The 14,614-nt window shown below is 34.9% G+C and overlaps 1 protein-coding gene across 4 annotated transcripts in view; it reads right to left on the minus strand.

Annotated features, from left to right (window-relative positions):
- Positions 1–14,464, minus strand: part of Mib1 (E3 ubiquitin-protein ligase mind bomb 1) — a 506,537-nt gene extending 492,073 nt beyond the window's left edge. For all 4 annotated transcript variants that reach the window (XM_076386737.1, XM_076386739.1, XM_076386738.1 and 1 more), the window contains exons 1-8: positions 14,316–14,464; positions 13,505–13,852; positions 13,221–13,421; positions 13,027–13,146; positions 12,600–12,929; positions 12,382–12,529; positions 12,060–12,301; positions 11,790–11,987 (exon numbers count right to left, since the gene is read on the minus strand). In XM_076386737.1, the coding sequence (XP_076242852.1) occupies positions 11,790–11,987; positions 12,060–12,301; positions 12,382–12,529; positions 12,600–12,929; positions 13,027–13,146; positions 13,221–13,421; positions 13,505–13,852; positions 14,316–14,417 (1,689 nt within the window). In that variant the 5' untranslated portion in view covers positions 14,418–14,464. The remainder of the gene's footprint in view (positions 1–11,789; positions 11,988–12,059; positions 12,302–12,381; positions 12,530–12,599; positions 12,930–13,026; positions 13,147–13,220; positions 13,422–13,504; positions 13,853–14,315) is intronic.
- Between the last annotated feature and the right edge of the window lie 150 nt (positions 14,465–14,614).

Consider the following 14,614-nt stretch of genomic DNA (forward strand, 5'->3'; position numbering starts at 1 on the left):
AAAGTTCCCTCGTATCGTATGGTGACGCCACCCCTGACGCTTTCCATGGGGAATGAGAGATAAAAGCATGGTGGAGCGAAAAGTGATCGTAGGAGGTGAAATGTCCCGGTTTGAACACGAAAGGGAAGGGCTCGCCTTCCCACCAACCAGGATATTTTCTGAGCTTTTTCCACGCGCAAACCGAATATCGCAGCCCCACAGCTACGGTTCCCTCTCCGCCAGAAAAAATAAAAACTACCGACGGAGTGGCTCGTTTCGATAGTCCAACCTTTATTACACCGATTACAGAGGATTATTAATCTCGGAGAATTAGTGTAATTGAGATTTGATTTATACCCCGACGTTTGTTTGCCGAGTGTTGTTGAACCTTTCTACACGACGAAAAAAAAGACGAAGATGAATTGAATCGCTTTAATATATAGAGGGCTCCTATTTCAAATGAAGTTATTAAATATTTAATCAGCACGCATTGTTCTTTCTTGCTTTATATTTAGAAGTTCTTACATTAGAAATTCTTGCTCTGAATTGAATCTACAATACCAAATTTAAAGCTAAGCTTATTTTAAGCTTCTTTTATACTGCATCGTCAGTAATCTTCTAATCCTATTGTGAACGAGATTCGTTTTACCAAATAGCTATGTCTGTTTCAAACCGTTGCAATTAACATTGCAATTCAATGGCGTTTTCTGGCCAAGACGAAAACTGTGCTTCTATTTATCCATAGGACGTCTATATCAAAAGTTCTTTCTCCTAGTGGTCTTCTATTAGAAGACCAGCCAGCGAAAAAAGTGAAGCTAGACATCCGTGAAGTTGGGACGAGGAGCAAAAAGAAACGCATTGAATGCGGCGAAAAAGCAGAGACGAAACTCGTGCAGCTCGTGGAGAAGACAACAGAGTTACTAAAATGTAATTTAAGTATTTGCTGGATGTAATTTCCTCCTGTTTGTACTGCAACACGCGCACGAACGACTGTGAACGTATCAAAAGGGAAAAGGAGACAAAGAAAGAATGGAAAGCGTACCGCGTACACAGGTATATTCAGGTGTGCACGTCGTGTTATTTTACCGGTAACACTGCTTGTATTACATTGTCGGTACTTTTCATTATTTTACTATGTTTATCGTACTGAGATCAGAACACAGAAAACACCTGTTTTTTTTTACTGTCAAGGAAATCTCTTTTTCCACGTTCCTTCTCTTCTCTTCTCTATTATTTCTCTATATCATATTATATGTATACCATTGTTTTCTCATTTTTGTGGAATTTGACTGGAATTCAACGATAAAACAACTTTTTTATTGAATCGTTTTTCTCTCCTACTATATATGACTCAATTTTACCGACAATCATTAGCTGACAAAAAAGAGATATAGTGCTCCACTTATCTAATAGTAAAAGATACATCAAAAGAGGTTAAATAATTAAGGGTAAGCTCAATTTCGAAATTACAGAGCTCAATGCAATAGCAGGATAATATATAATGTACAATAATAAATGTATCCCTTCACATGAAAGCCAGTGCATTTTAATACGTTTCCCAGGTCTCGTTATGCTGATAGGACGAACCTCGATGAAAGTGGCTCTGTGCTCCCTCGGGGACGACGAAAAATTTCCCGGTAGATCGTTAGGAATTTTAAATTTTCTAAAAGACGAAGAACCTCAACGTGCTTTGTACGACGCTCTAACAACGAGTCAACTTCTCGCCTTTCACGCAGAGCAAGTTTACCGGATTTTTCCATTACACGAAACTTTGATCGAATCGTTAACACTAACGCCACGCGACTGATGGGACGCTACTATAAAAAAAGCACGAGAAAAACAGTCAAAGCGACAGTTACAGAGTGAAAACTAACAATATGTGAAAGAAACTTTGATAAATTATTTGAGAAAGTATTATGAAGAAGTCATAACTTGAACAAGCGTCTTCTAGACAAATCATAGGTGAAATATAGTAACTGATGAGTACAAACAAATTTTAAAATATTTGATATTGATCTATAAACAAGTTTAGAAAAATCGTTTTAAACAAATTTATAATTTATCCGCTTCAGTATGGTATAATAAAGCGTAGGAGTTGAATATTTGGATATTTACAAATTTGAGAATTCACTACTGTAATCAATTTAAAAAATTGAATAGCATTATTCAAATAAAGTGTTGCACGCTAAAAACGCCAAGAAAAGAGCAACGATCAAATCCTGCAAGATCCTATAACGGGGGATCTGCTGTCAAACAAAAAGAATATGAAAATACTGCGGGTTATATTGAAGATTACATCTTAGTTACATGGCCTGTAAGAGATCCTATAAATAGAACGAGCTTAGTAAACCGTTACGTGGAAAATTTCGTAATACATCGGAACGATTCTACACAGAACAAAGCCGTTTTATTACTTCAGAAGTTGCTTATCACGAAAGTGAACGTTTAAAACTTTTTCTTCCTGACGTTCCTTCCACGTTCTTATACGCACACCATAAAACAAACATTTGCCTTTCAAAACACCCATGTCTCGCGTATCTGTTTATCTTGCAACTTTTTTATGACAGATTTGAATGTAATCCTTGAGAAGACAACTACCAATGTGATTATTTACATTGTATTATAAAACACTAGCATTACCTAAATCTGAGAAAAAATACACATGTATATTAAATTCAAGTGTAATTATTGTCTAAACTCATTGAGAAAAAAGGATATACATTACAAGGTAAAATAAAATTTTCTCACATCCTCAAAAAAGTTTTGAAATTTCCACTTAATTATAGTTTAAACGATAGTTGCAATTAGATAAACCTTAGAATTGTCTATCAGACACAATAAAAGCAATGGTATAAGACTCTGGATCTTTATAGAAATTTGAAATGTGTAAAAAGTTACAGGATATAATATAATATTAAAAAATATAGAAAATATGAAAAATAGGGTGCACATTATAGTACTTGAAAGGTAAAGAAAATTTTTGCTTAGGTTCCATTTCGTTAATTGTGTTTATGAAAATATGAAATTACATAAAAATCCGCAATCTACTTGATAACTAATATAAAATTTTCTGAGTATCTTGAACGATTCTAATCGTAAACATCGATGGGGTAATATTACGAAAAGGTCTGTTAGGACGCAGCTCTTTTACATTATTGTCTTAAAAGTAAAGCATTCTATTTACTGGCATCGTAATATCGCCGTTATTCAAGGGGAACATTCGAGAGTTGTGGAATAGTTTGATAATTTTGTCAGAGAATAAAACTTTATTAGACTTTGATGCAGGGGTACTTTGTGAGTGAACTTAGTTTTATTCGAACTTCCGTGTGTAAAGTAGTTCCAAAGACCATCAAAGTCCCAGCAAATGACTTAAAAAATCTAGAAAATCGTTAAGCTCGATAAACTGAAAAGAATGATAAATTTATACTATTTTACTCGGCAAAATACAGTACAGGTATCATTGATGCTAATAAAAAGTCGTATAAGAACTGCAAGTTTGCATTTCAAGAGTATTTCCTTTGGTAGATTTAATTTGCCTACACGTAAAAGTGCATACGTGCCATAAAACGAGAAAAGAACTTTGAACGAGTACCATTCGGCAGTAACTTTATTTTCCTTGATATGCATAACTCCTTGGAGTAGTCGCACGTTACTTGACGATACTTCAGACATTCTTGCATGTATAGTGAAAACAAACGTCGGCGAATGCTTTACTATGAGTATGTTACCAGAATTTATTCGTAATACGTAGAGAACAGCAGGTTTGATAGCCGTGTATCGATGTTTCATGCTTTACGGTCCGAGCAAGTGTGTCCACTCATACTTCCACAAGTTTATTAGAATAATAGAATCAACCGTTGGTACGAGTTAAATTCAGATGATAAAAACCCTGCCCTTTGTGAAATAACGACAATAAAGAACAAAAGCATTGTTATTTCTTCGTAGCTAGAAACCTGTACATGAAACTGCACACTATTCTAACAAACTTGCCTAATCCTCCAACATTTTGAACAGTATTGATAACGATACAACTTGAGTTATTTCTTGACATTCTGTCGACATGTCACACACAAAATCCGAACGGAAGACAATACGAACATGCCCAGACAAAATCCGAAATATCTATTCAAAACTAACCCGTCACTGCTAAGCAATCTAGATTTTGTACAAACGTAAAGATAGTGTTCTATATGAAAAGATGAGTCGAAGATACAGAATAAAATTTTGTGATATGAGCCTCTCATTTACCAAATCAATCAACTCCTAAAATGCATCGGCATTAACATTTTAAAAAACTCAAAAAGAAAAGTTGATCACTTTGGTCTGTGAAAGGCTCATATAATGCTTTGTTTAAATAAAATCGATTTTGAATGTTAGCCGTGAACGAAAGTACCTAAATACAGTTTTAGCCATTTGAAGGACATACGAAGAGTGGAAAATATATCTAGTTCAAAGCAGAGAAAGCCAATGGTCAAACCATGAGTATCCCCCTTACTCCATGCCTTCGAACACCCAAAACTGTACCTCCGTACACTTGTAACTGATTATAACTCAAACACAATTTTCTCAAAAGCAAAGCACGATATCAAAAAACTTTATTCGAAATTTTCTACTTATTTCTTTCGCGTAGTATCACCCTTTTTCCACGTACACCACCAGTTCTGAAACACCCTGTACGTTGACTTCAACTCTACCGTTTAGTAAAAGCTTATTCGCGACAAAACCTCAGGTCCACTGCTCGGAATTGTCTCATTCATTGAGTCGTAAATACGAAGTTGTCCTTAACACACGAAAGAAATTCATTCTGAAAAGGCAGCTGCGAAATCGTCGTTTCGAGAGGTTCCGCGGGGTGAGAAGTCGGGCAAGCATAAACACAGTCGAGTTGGGGGGGGGGGGCACCAGCTCCGTCACTTGCACCACGACCATTCCACAAAGGAACCCTCTCCTCTAAGTACTTGAGTACAGCAGGCACCATCGACGAAGAGTTTGTTGCTGTTTCTTGTTCCCGTGCTTTCACTACTACTGAAGGGCTCCTAATGGCCGATGTAAGTTTAACGCTGCCTGTCGACTTGCACGAAACGCCTCATGTCGTTATTACAGCTTTTGATAAGCACTTTCGACCTCGTTTTACTGCCAGAACCAAGTGACAAGCGCGTGACTCTAAAACACCATTTCGAAAAATTCAATCCCACTCACGATCAGAGGGATCACGAAAGAACAAGCGGTTTTCGATTAAACAATTTTTTATGACAAAGAACCATCCAGGTAGAAGGATGGTAAAAGATTAGTTTTTTTATCACGACATCACAAGAACAGATAAGACAAATATTCTGTGCCAGGACGTCACAAATTCTAAATAAATTTCAGAATTTTATTGCTTAGAGATCTTGGATATCCTAATTAAGCTTTTTAAGATTCTTGAAACTTCCACAACTTTCAAAGCTTTAAAAATCACTATTTTCGATTATACAGTACCAAATATTATAAAACATATAAGACATTTTATTGTATATTTATATGTTTCGTATACTTAAAAGAAAAAAATTATAATTTTTGTTATGTATTATACAGTTAAGAGGAGACCTCACCTAATATTATTGTGAAATTTGATGAAATATTTTTATAAAAAAAATACTACTGTTTGGTTACTGTCTAATAATTTTGGCCAACCAAAGTCAACGCATGTTTACATTTTTTTCTATAACTTTTTTGTCGTATATTCTACAAACTCAAAATTTTGTACTCATTTTTTAAATAATATATAATATATAGGGTAGTATAAAATGTACAATTCTTTTTTAAAATGTACGAAATATATCAGTATGTAAAGGTCCAATACTTTCCTCGAAGTGACTTGAAAGTTTCATTGTATATGCATGTATGCAGAGTACATATGTATATACAATGTATAATACGTATATGTAGAGAGATATTGACTCAATATTATTGAGACGTTTGAAAGGTTTCTCAATCGGCATGAAAAAACAGAGGCGCATAGCTCACGGCGTTAAAATTATCGAGTCCACATCCGACGAACTGGAATAAAAGCACGATAATGGTTATGTTCTATTATATTCAAATGGCGAACACTTGGAAAACGCTTTCACGTGTTCCTGCTGCATGCAACAAAAGATGACTACCCGTACTAACCAGTGGTCTAGACCGTAGAGCACAGACCGTAACTGTAAAAATAATCAACGGTGTACCTCGTCTACTTCGCTACTAACAGCGTAATACCTTTCGTCGTTTTACGATCCTCTTTTGCCCGACATTTCGAGCCCGCCAACGCGCACCGGATGCACACACATACCGAATGCTCTGCTACCCCTGCCCCATGTCCACGGTCTTTTTATATCGACCAACCACTACACATGCTGGTCTGACTTAAATTCCAAGCTAACAAAAATTCTAGCTAACATAGAATAACTAACATCGTGTATGTGTATTAAAGTCGTTTATGTAGAATAAACGTTTCCGGCCCGGAGCCAATTTTAAATTCTCCCCGATAACGAGATTACCCCCGCATCGCGTTTGAATTTTGTTTTATGAGCCTCTCTTCCTCGGATGCACCTAGCGCGGAAATTATCCGCGAATAAATATAGGGCCGAAGAAAATAGGAAAGGACGTGAGAGAATATAAATAGATACATAAATGTAAGATATGACTATACTAGTTACAAGAATTTATTTTTAACCCTTTAGGGGTTAAATAAAATTGCAAATTTTGGTAAAAAAGAAGTATGTGCTTTGTTATAGTTTAAAATACCTACTTCTACACATATAAAAAAAGACATGTTTTATTTTTTATTGTATTTTTATCGTCGTCTTGACATGCCTGAATCTCGCAAGCAATAAACAGGTCGATACTAACGCTGTGCTTGAGTCTTACTCAGGACAAACTGTCAAAGAGTTAATATTTAAATCATTTTCCTCCGAAAAAAAGAAAGAAAGAAAAAGAACACGTAACCACCCTCTGCGTTATTCAGAGTTTTGCTTAATGGTAATCCTCAAAGAAGGTACTTTATAAAGGGTCTAAATGTTACTAAAGGATTCCGCTCACGAAACTGCATAAAGAATGAAGAAGAATACGCCTTTGGGTTGCAGTGCGGACGTTTCTGCAAAAGTAAAGTGTTAAATCCGTTTATATGAAGAATCTATTCAAGTATTTATATAAAACGTTCTGTGCAAGCCCATGAGGAATTGACTAGAAAGCAGAGGTGCCTCCTATATCAAGGAACCTATCTTCTATCCCAGAAGGAACAACACAGATGCACACCGAAAAAGCAACCCAGGAATAAATTGGTATCCACTTACACCTCCACTCGCTAAAAGGAATCTCTAACATACTTGGATCCAAATGGTACTCTGCTGGACACACTCGATATATAGTCTATAACTTAAAACTAGACAAATAAGTCCTTTTAAACAAAATCCACATGGTTACAGAAAACTCTCAGACAGCACCGTAAGGCACCTCCCCGAGCCAAGGGCTAATATAAATCACTCATCAGTGAAAGTGCCAATAACCCAGATTTACGAGGGAGCCATTCACCCCCACACAGAAGAAAGGCGTAACGCTTGACTCGTAACTCGAATCCCCTGGCACACCAGTTGAATTATCTATCTTCAGCATAACCCTTTCAAGCAATCAGACACAGGAGCGCTATTCTTCTTGGACATTTTCTTCGCCAATGTGTGCAAGCCGAGAGCGTAACTTCTGTCGACTTTGCACCGAGGGGAATATTGTCGCTGTCAGCGAATATGTTTTATAGCAGCATCGCGCCAGGACGCGGCTCTAGCAGGCGGCTGCGAGATAGATTGAGTGAAGAGTCGAAGAGAGAGGGACGAGAGAAAAAAGATGCCGTATACCATCGAGCTAGGTGGGTATTGGATTTGTAATAGGGGCCATACGGGCTATAGGCGCACTCTTCCAATCCGCCGTCAGCTTTACCTCGCCCCGTGTCGAAATTGCGAACCATTTTCTCGGATAGAAGACGTCGTAGCGACGCAAAGTCTCCTGGCTCGACTGAATGCATTATTCGCAAGAGAAGGCAAACGGATATTCCTATTTTTTTCTTACCAGCACCTATCCTAAGCCTGACGTGGTTGACTGAGCACAAAGACGAATTGTGGGTCTATTTCAATTTTATATGCTAAATATACAGACTAGATTTCAGTAGTTTTTAAATATATTGTCAAAGTAAATATCTTGGACAATATTTTTCTATACGTACTAGGTATTCGACGAGAGGTGTCAAAAGTTTTAAGAGGTGATTCTACATGCTAACATAAGACGAAATTATGTTTCTAGTTGCGTTTCCGAGTTATTCATTGTTAAGAAAACGCCAAAAATAAATTTGGAGTGTATCTGATTGGCAACTAATTCTACTGAATTTACTATGCTTAACTCTGACCTGAGTAATGCATACTAGCAGTAAAATAATTTCCAAGTCAGACACACCTCACACAAATTTTAGACGTCTCTGCAATTTTGAAACAAAGGTCTAAACGCAATTACATTATTCTTGATTTTCATCTTACTGTAACACATACAATCAGCTTCCAAAGTTTTTTGTGCTAAGTAGTCTAACATCCTATATAACCGCTGCTCAGTCTCAGTTCCAGAGATGTAAGTCTGCAAAAGCATCTTTGATGCTACGTATGTATCGTATTTGTAGATAATATTTCAGACAGGTTAAAATTACATTTGGATTAAGTTTTCAAATAATTCATTAATTAATTTTGAATTAAGATGTGGAATGACACAGTGAACTCAAACCTAAGAACTACCTAAATGCTTTTAAGCTGCCCTGCAGTGACCGGATTAGCGTTATAGCCTGAACCCTAGCCCACTTAATTGATTAATTCAGTGCTTAGTTGATCAAGAATCGCTAAATATTTTAAATGTCACATTTATTTAAATAAATACTTTTTTGTACCATAAATGAATATATATAATGTACTCTTTAACTAAAATTAACTTAAGTGTTTTCCAAATATCTAGAAAGCTAATGGCCAAGCGGTGCTTATATGTATCAGAACAAATTGTTCAAAACATTGACCTTGACAATATATTTCAAGATTATCGAAATCACGTGCATCCTATTCTGCATAATTACCTTTTACACCACTAGTGATCGCATTTTTATGAGTAATTAGTAGTAAACCAGAAAACTAGTGGAACGAATTTTTATAATTTCTCTCTTGTACTTGAGACTGCTCACTTTTCAGGAAACTGATAGAAAGTACAGTAATGATTACTTGGATAGAAGTCCTAAAAATTGATCTTGTATTCAAACTGTTTGTTGATAACGTGTACAAGAAAATAGACAATGTTTAAAACAAGTTCATAAAAACGCGAGAATATAATGTTGTTATATTACGACGATGCGTCGGCTACCTGACCAGCAAATACCACTTAAAAGCATCGTTGATTTACGTTTACTGTTAATTTATACCATTCCGTGAGGTGATTATGAAAATGAGAGGAGGCATTGCCTAACTTTCTTAATTACTTTCCCTACCTGTGAAAGAGCGTTACGCGAAAAGAAGGCTTTGCGATAATTTATTGTAATCGTCGCTTGCGCTTTAAAGAATTTCTAATACCCCTATTTAATTAATTCCTACGCTGGGCTTCAAACCTGAACGACTTGAGTCTCGGAAGTTTAGAGAGTCTGAAAAGATTGAATCGCAATATTTGGTATAATTTTCGCTTATACCTTTAACAAAAACGTTCCCTGATTTGTATTACCTTTTTAATCTCTGAGGCACATGTAACTATAAATTTTCGCCTTTTCTTCTGAATCCGCGAAATATTTTGCTATGGTAATGGCTTAAGATCGAGGGGGAAGGAAGCACAGTACTATCCCGAAAAAAATGTGAAGAACGTAAGAGCCGAGGTCATTCGAGGTATGCGTGGCACGTAAGTGTTGTTTATCGCGGGAAATGCTCCCGGTTGTCCTCAGGTTCGAATTGTTTCGAAGGAAAATAGGGATCCCCCGGTGTTATATCCCATTGCCCGGACACCGGATCTAGAGGGAGCGCGGTTTGATTATGCGCAACACGTATTCTCAAACACAATCCCGCGACACTCGTAACGCAGGTGGAATTCGAGGCTTCCTCCAGCCAGATAACTGAATTAATTAAGTCTCCTGCAAATGAGGAGACACCCATGTAACAAAGGTGAATTAACACTAATTCACATTCGTGAATACGACTGTCCTCTGTACGCGACGGTGTGGCGCATCGTGTTCCGAAACAGCTGTCTGAGCCGCGAAAAATTATATTTCACCTTGAGAATATATAAATCGTTAAGAAGAAGCTTGTTTATTAACGATTAAAGCTTTCCTTAATTATTGTTTTTAATTTGAAATATTTCAAGCCGAAAGTGAATTGTATAACTAAAAAAAATTAGTGGTGATTTTGAAAAGGTGTTAGAAGTATGTATCTATCCCAATTTTACATCATATAACTTATGTAAAGTTATTATGTTGTTACATTGAATATATATGTATTACTAAGTACTTTTGAAGCGTTTAAAGTATTAACTGGCCAATGAAGGGTAATGCTTAATCACTTGGATATTCTATTACAAGGACAAAATACTCAACACCAGTTTACACGTAATAAAAACTGTACTGTACTTTATAATAAATTAATAATAGCTCTTTCAAGGATGGCTTACATTCCATTGCATACTTTTATGTAAAAATTACCCTATTTAAACAATTTTTATAAATAAATAACATTCCAAATAAGGATCCATAAGGATGTAAAAATTTACTAATCAGATATGGTCAAAATCGTGACTTTTTGGGATCAGGCAACTGTTTTAAAACAAAGTTCCAAACTGGTTAATTAACCCAGAGGAGAAAATTCATAGTGAATTAACAGAGGAATTCATGAATAACAAAACTAAAAAAACTTTATAACATACAAAGATTGAGGACTCCACCATTCTTATTCAAGAAAAGGGAACTTCATGATTATGTCTTGTATGAATGATATCTATTAATTCTCTTTTGAAATAAATTCTGAACATTTTTTAAATTAGGTATTATGAATTTCTAAAAATAATTAGCGATGTAATTATAATCATGAAAAGACATAGAAAAATAATCAAACGATTTGAAAATCATTCTCAATCAAAATTATTGTAATCTGTGAAATTAGTAATCTTAATTTTTTATAGACGCGAGTAAAGCGTTAATGAAAATTAGTATCATGTATAATACTATCATGAAAATACAAAATATATGTGCAAGTTCTCAAAATTATAATACATTAGAAATAAGCAAAAAATAATTCATAATTATATGTGATGTGAAATTGCTATGAAGTTAATTATTAAAAACTTATCACTATAAACCACTTACATACAACATAGTAATAATAAATCAACAAGCACATATTGAATTAAAATGTCAATACGTTGTACTTTTAATTTTCTTTATTTTTTCGAAATTATTGTACAGAAAACAATAAATTTATTACCATATTATAATGCAAGTAATATTTTCTTGAAAGCTAATAAAGACTTATATTAATAAATGTGTAACATCTATAATATGTAAGTTCAATTAATAGTAACATTCAATAAATCACTATTAAAGATCGAACTCTCAAAATTAAGATTACTCAAAATCAATTACAGTACTAAAGTGACTTAATTTAACATTGAGCAGTAAGTATATTTTAATTCAATATAAATTAAAAATATTCAAAAACATTTTTATGTCAATAATTAAATTTCAAATATTATATCGAATTTTCATAAGATAAGAAGAAAATATATTTGAAATGAAAACTTACCTGTAAGCTGGGATGGCATCCTAATTCCAGCAATGTACGCACTACACCAGCATGTCCTTTATTAACCGCAATATGGAGAGCTGTTTGACGTCTTTTATTTCTAGCATTCAAATCCGCTCCAGCTCCAGCCAATAACGCCATTACGCCCGGTTCATCCCCAAAGGCAGCATGATGTACCGCTCTATCCCCATCTTTATCCTAAATATGCCACGTTTATGAATGCAAATTTTCATTTGACTATTGCATTATACCACATAAAGAGGTACTCACTTCTATTTCTACATCTGCCTTATAACGGAGGAGAATTTTTATAACTTCTGAATGACCGTTTTGACTTGCTGCCTGCAGAGCAGTATGCCCAGCAAATACACAATTTACGTCAGCCTCAGGCCTTTTTAAACATTCTTCACATTTAGCAGCGTCACCATTTGCAGCTGTATTTACTAATTCTTCGTTAACATCACCCGAGACATGAGTTTCAAATATTTTTTTCAATAAGGCAGATAAACGTTCTAAAATTATAGTAATATTCATATTACATTAAAAACTGTAGAAAATATACGAATATATCTGTTTATAAATACCAACATACCTCCACTGCTATTTCCTGGAACACTACCATCACTGCTTGCTACTTTGGTGACCGCCTGAGGATTATACGTCCAGGATGTGCTACAGACTTCTACTTTCAAATCCCCGTCATGATATATTTGTATAACTCTACCGATTTTTCCCATAGTCTATTAAAATATACAAATATTAATAAAAATAATATAAATTTCTTTGTAACCAGATAAAAATAATACATACTGGTGCCATTGCTTCAGCCCATTCTCCATGGCCACGTTGAAGCAGTTTAATTTTTTCTAAATCATTACATATCTGTACCAAATCTCCAACCGCAAATGTTTGACTATCAGAACTTGAACTAGTAACTGGGACTGGTATTTGAACTTTGGTTAGTACAGCAGGATTAAAAGTCCATCGATTACCACTTGGATATGAAACAACAATATCATGATCTTCGTCAATACCAACAACAGTTCCTGTAGTACTGAGGCATTCAAACATTCCGTCTGTCCAACCACCATGTCCATGTTGCAATGACTGCACTATTTCTAATTCCAAATCAACGTTAACCTGTGAATTAGGAAACAATGATTGTTATTATAGAAATTTCATATATCGATGTAGAAGTTAAACTAAAACTCCTATATTGATTCTAATTTTGCATTACCTGATCTCCAATTTGTAATCCATGTGGACCAGTTCTGCCTGGACCCTGTTCACCTAATAATGGCAAATGGTCTCTATATACTGTCTGACCTTTAGCATCGTTAACGACTTTTAAATCCGCCTGAAGCATAGGGGTTCATTAGTTACTTGCAATACATTACGTATAATGCAGTACATTAATATTTCTAAACTAACCATTCCTTCAAAGCCAACACGATACAAATTCTTTGCGCCATTATCCCATATAACATAAGCTGCTGATCGAGGACTAGCAGCTGACCAATCTTGGATTTCATTGACTTTACCCCGTCTTCCATTTCCACCATCTTGATCTTCCCATTGCCAATCAACACCTCTTACAACTCTTGCACCAGGAAATATACCTCGAATTGCAATCTGAAATTGTGTGTGAAATGTATATTATATACATATTGTAGTAAAATAATAACTTGATAATTATTAAAGAAATTAATTGATACCTTTTTACTTTTACGTCTTGGTTCCAATAGCACTCTCTCACTTCCAGGAGTAGCTGTACGATAAAATCTGTGTCTCAGGTGATGCTTATCTCCATGGTAACAAATTGAACAGAGATCGTAATTGCCACATTCTGCACATTTCCAACGAATCCCAAAAATTGGTTGCTGCCTACATGTATCACACATTGTCCCATCATGTTTTACACCAGTTGGAGCTGAATCCAAAATTCGAAGATCAAAAGCACCAGAGCAACGATAATTCGCTGCTGTACCATTATCCCAAACAACAACAACTTCTTCTGGGGATTCAAAATTCCTAACAGTTCCTACATGACCTTCTCCTCCATCCTGTGACATAAATAATTATAAATACTAATTATGTTTTATTAAATAAGAAAGTAGATAAACAAAAGTATTTTCTTGGCATGAAAATCAATGCTCAGAAAAAAAATATGTTCGTATATGAAACAAAATATCAAAACAGCAGAACTAATATATAATGTAAAACGTCAATTTTATATTAGATTTTAGTTGTATATTAAATTTGAATAAGAAGATAGTATTCGTAAAACATTTCAAACATAAATAAAGAATTTTAATAGGTATTAAATTATGTAAATATGCACTGTACAATAACCTCTAAGAAATGTGTAATTCTTTTTTAAATATTATATAACTATGAAATTGAATAGCGTATCGCAAAGTATTCATAAAAATAGCTAACTATACTTATTAGATATGTTTTATCACTAGACAAAATACTGTATTTTGATAATAAGGTATGTTTACATCAGGTAACCTGTTTACTAACCTGTTTACCCCATTTCCATTCAGGTCCTCGGATGACACGGGCTCCAACACCTTCCATCATAAATCGCGTTGTACGAGTACCGGTACTCGCACCAGCCTCCATAATTAATTAATTACGAATTTCCTATTAACAACCCGAAGAAAATGAAGAACACGATGCCCCTACCACGTACCTACACTGAAAAATACCGCCATCTTAGACTAATGTCAAAACATGCTATACCAACATTTAATACCTAAAATTCCTAAATTTTCACACAATGTTGTATTGCATACTTTGCAATTTTTAATGATTATTTA

The sequence above is a fragment of the Calliopsis andreniformis genome, chromosome 10 (genome assembly GCF_051401765.1).
Source record: "Calliopsis andreniformis isolate RMS-2024a chromosome 10, iyCalAndr_principal, whole genome shotgun sequence".
Classification (NCBI taxonomy): Eukaryota; Metazoa; Arthropoda; class Insecta; order Hymenoptera; family Andrenidae; genus Calliopsis; species Calliopsis andreniformis.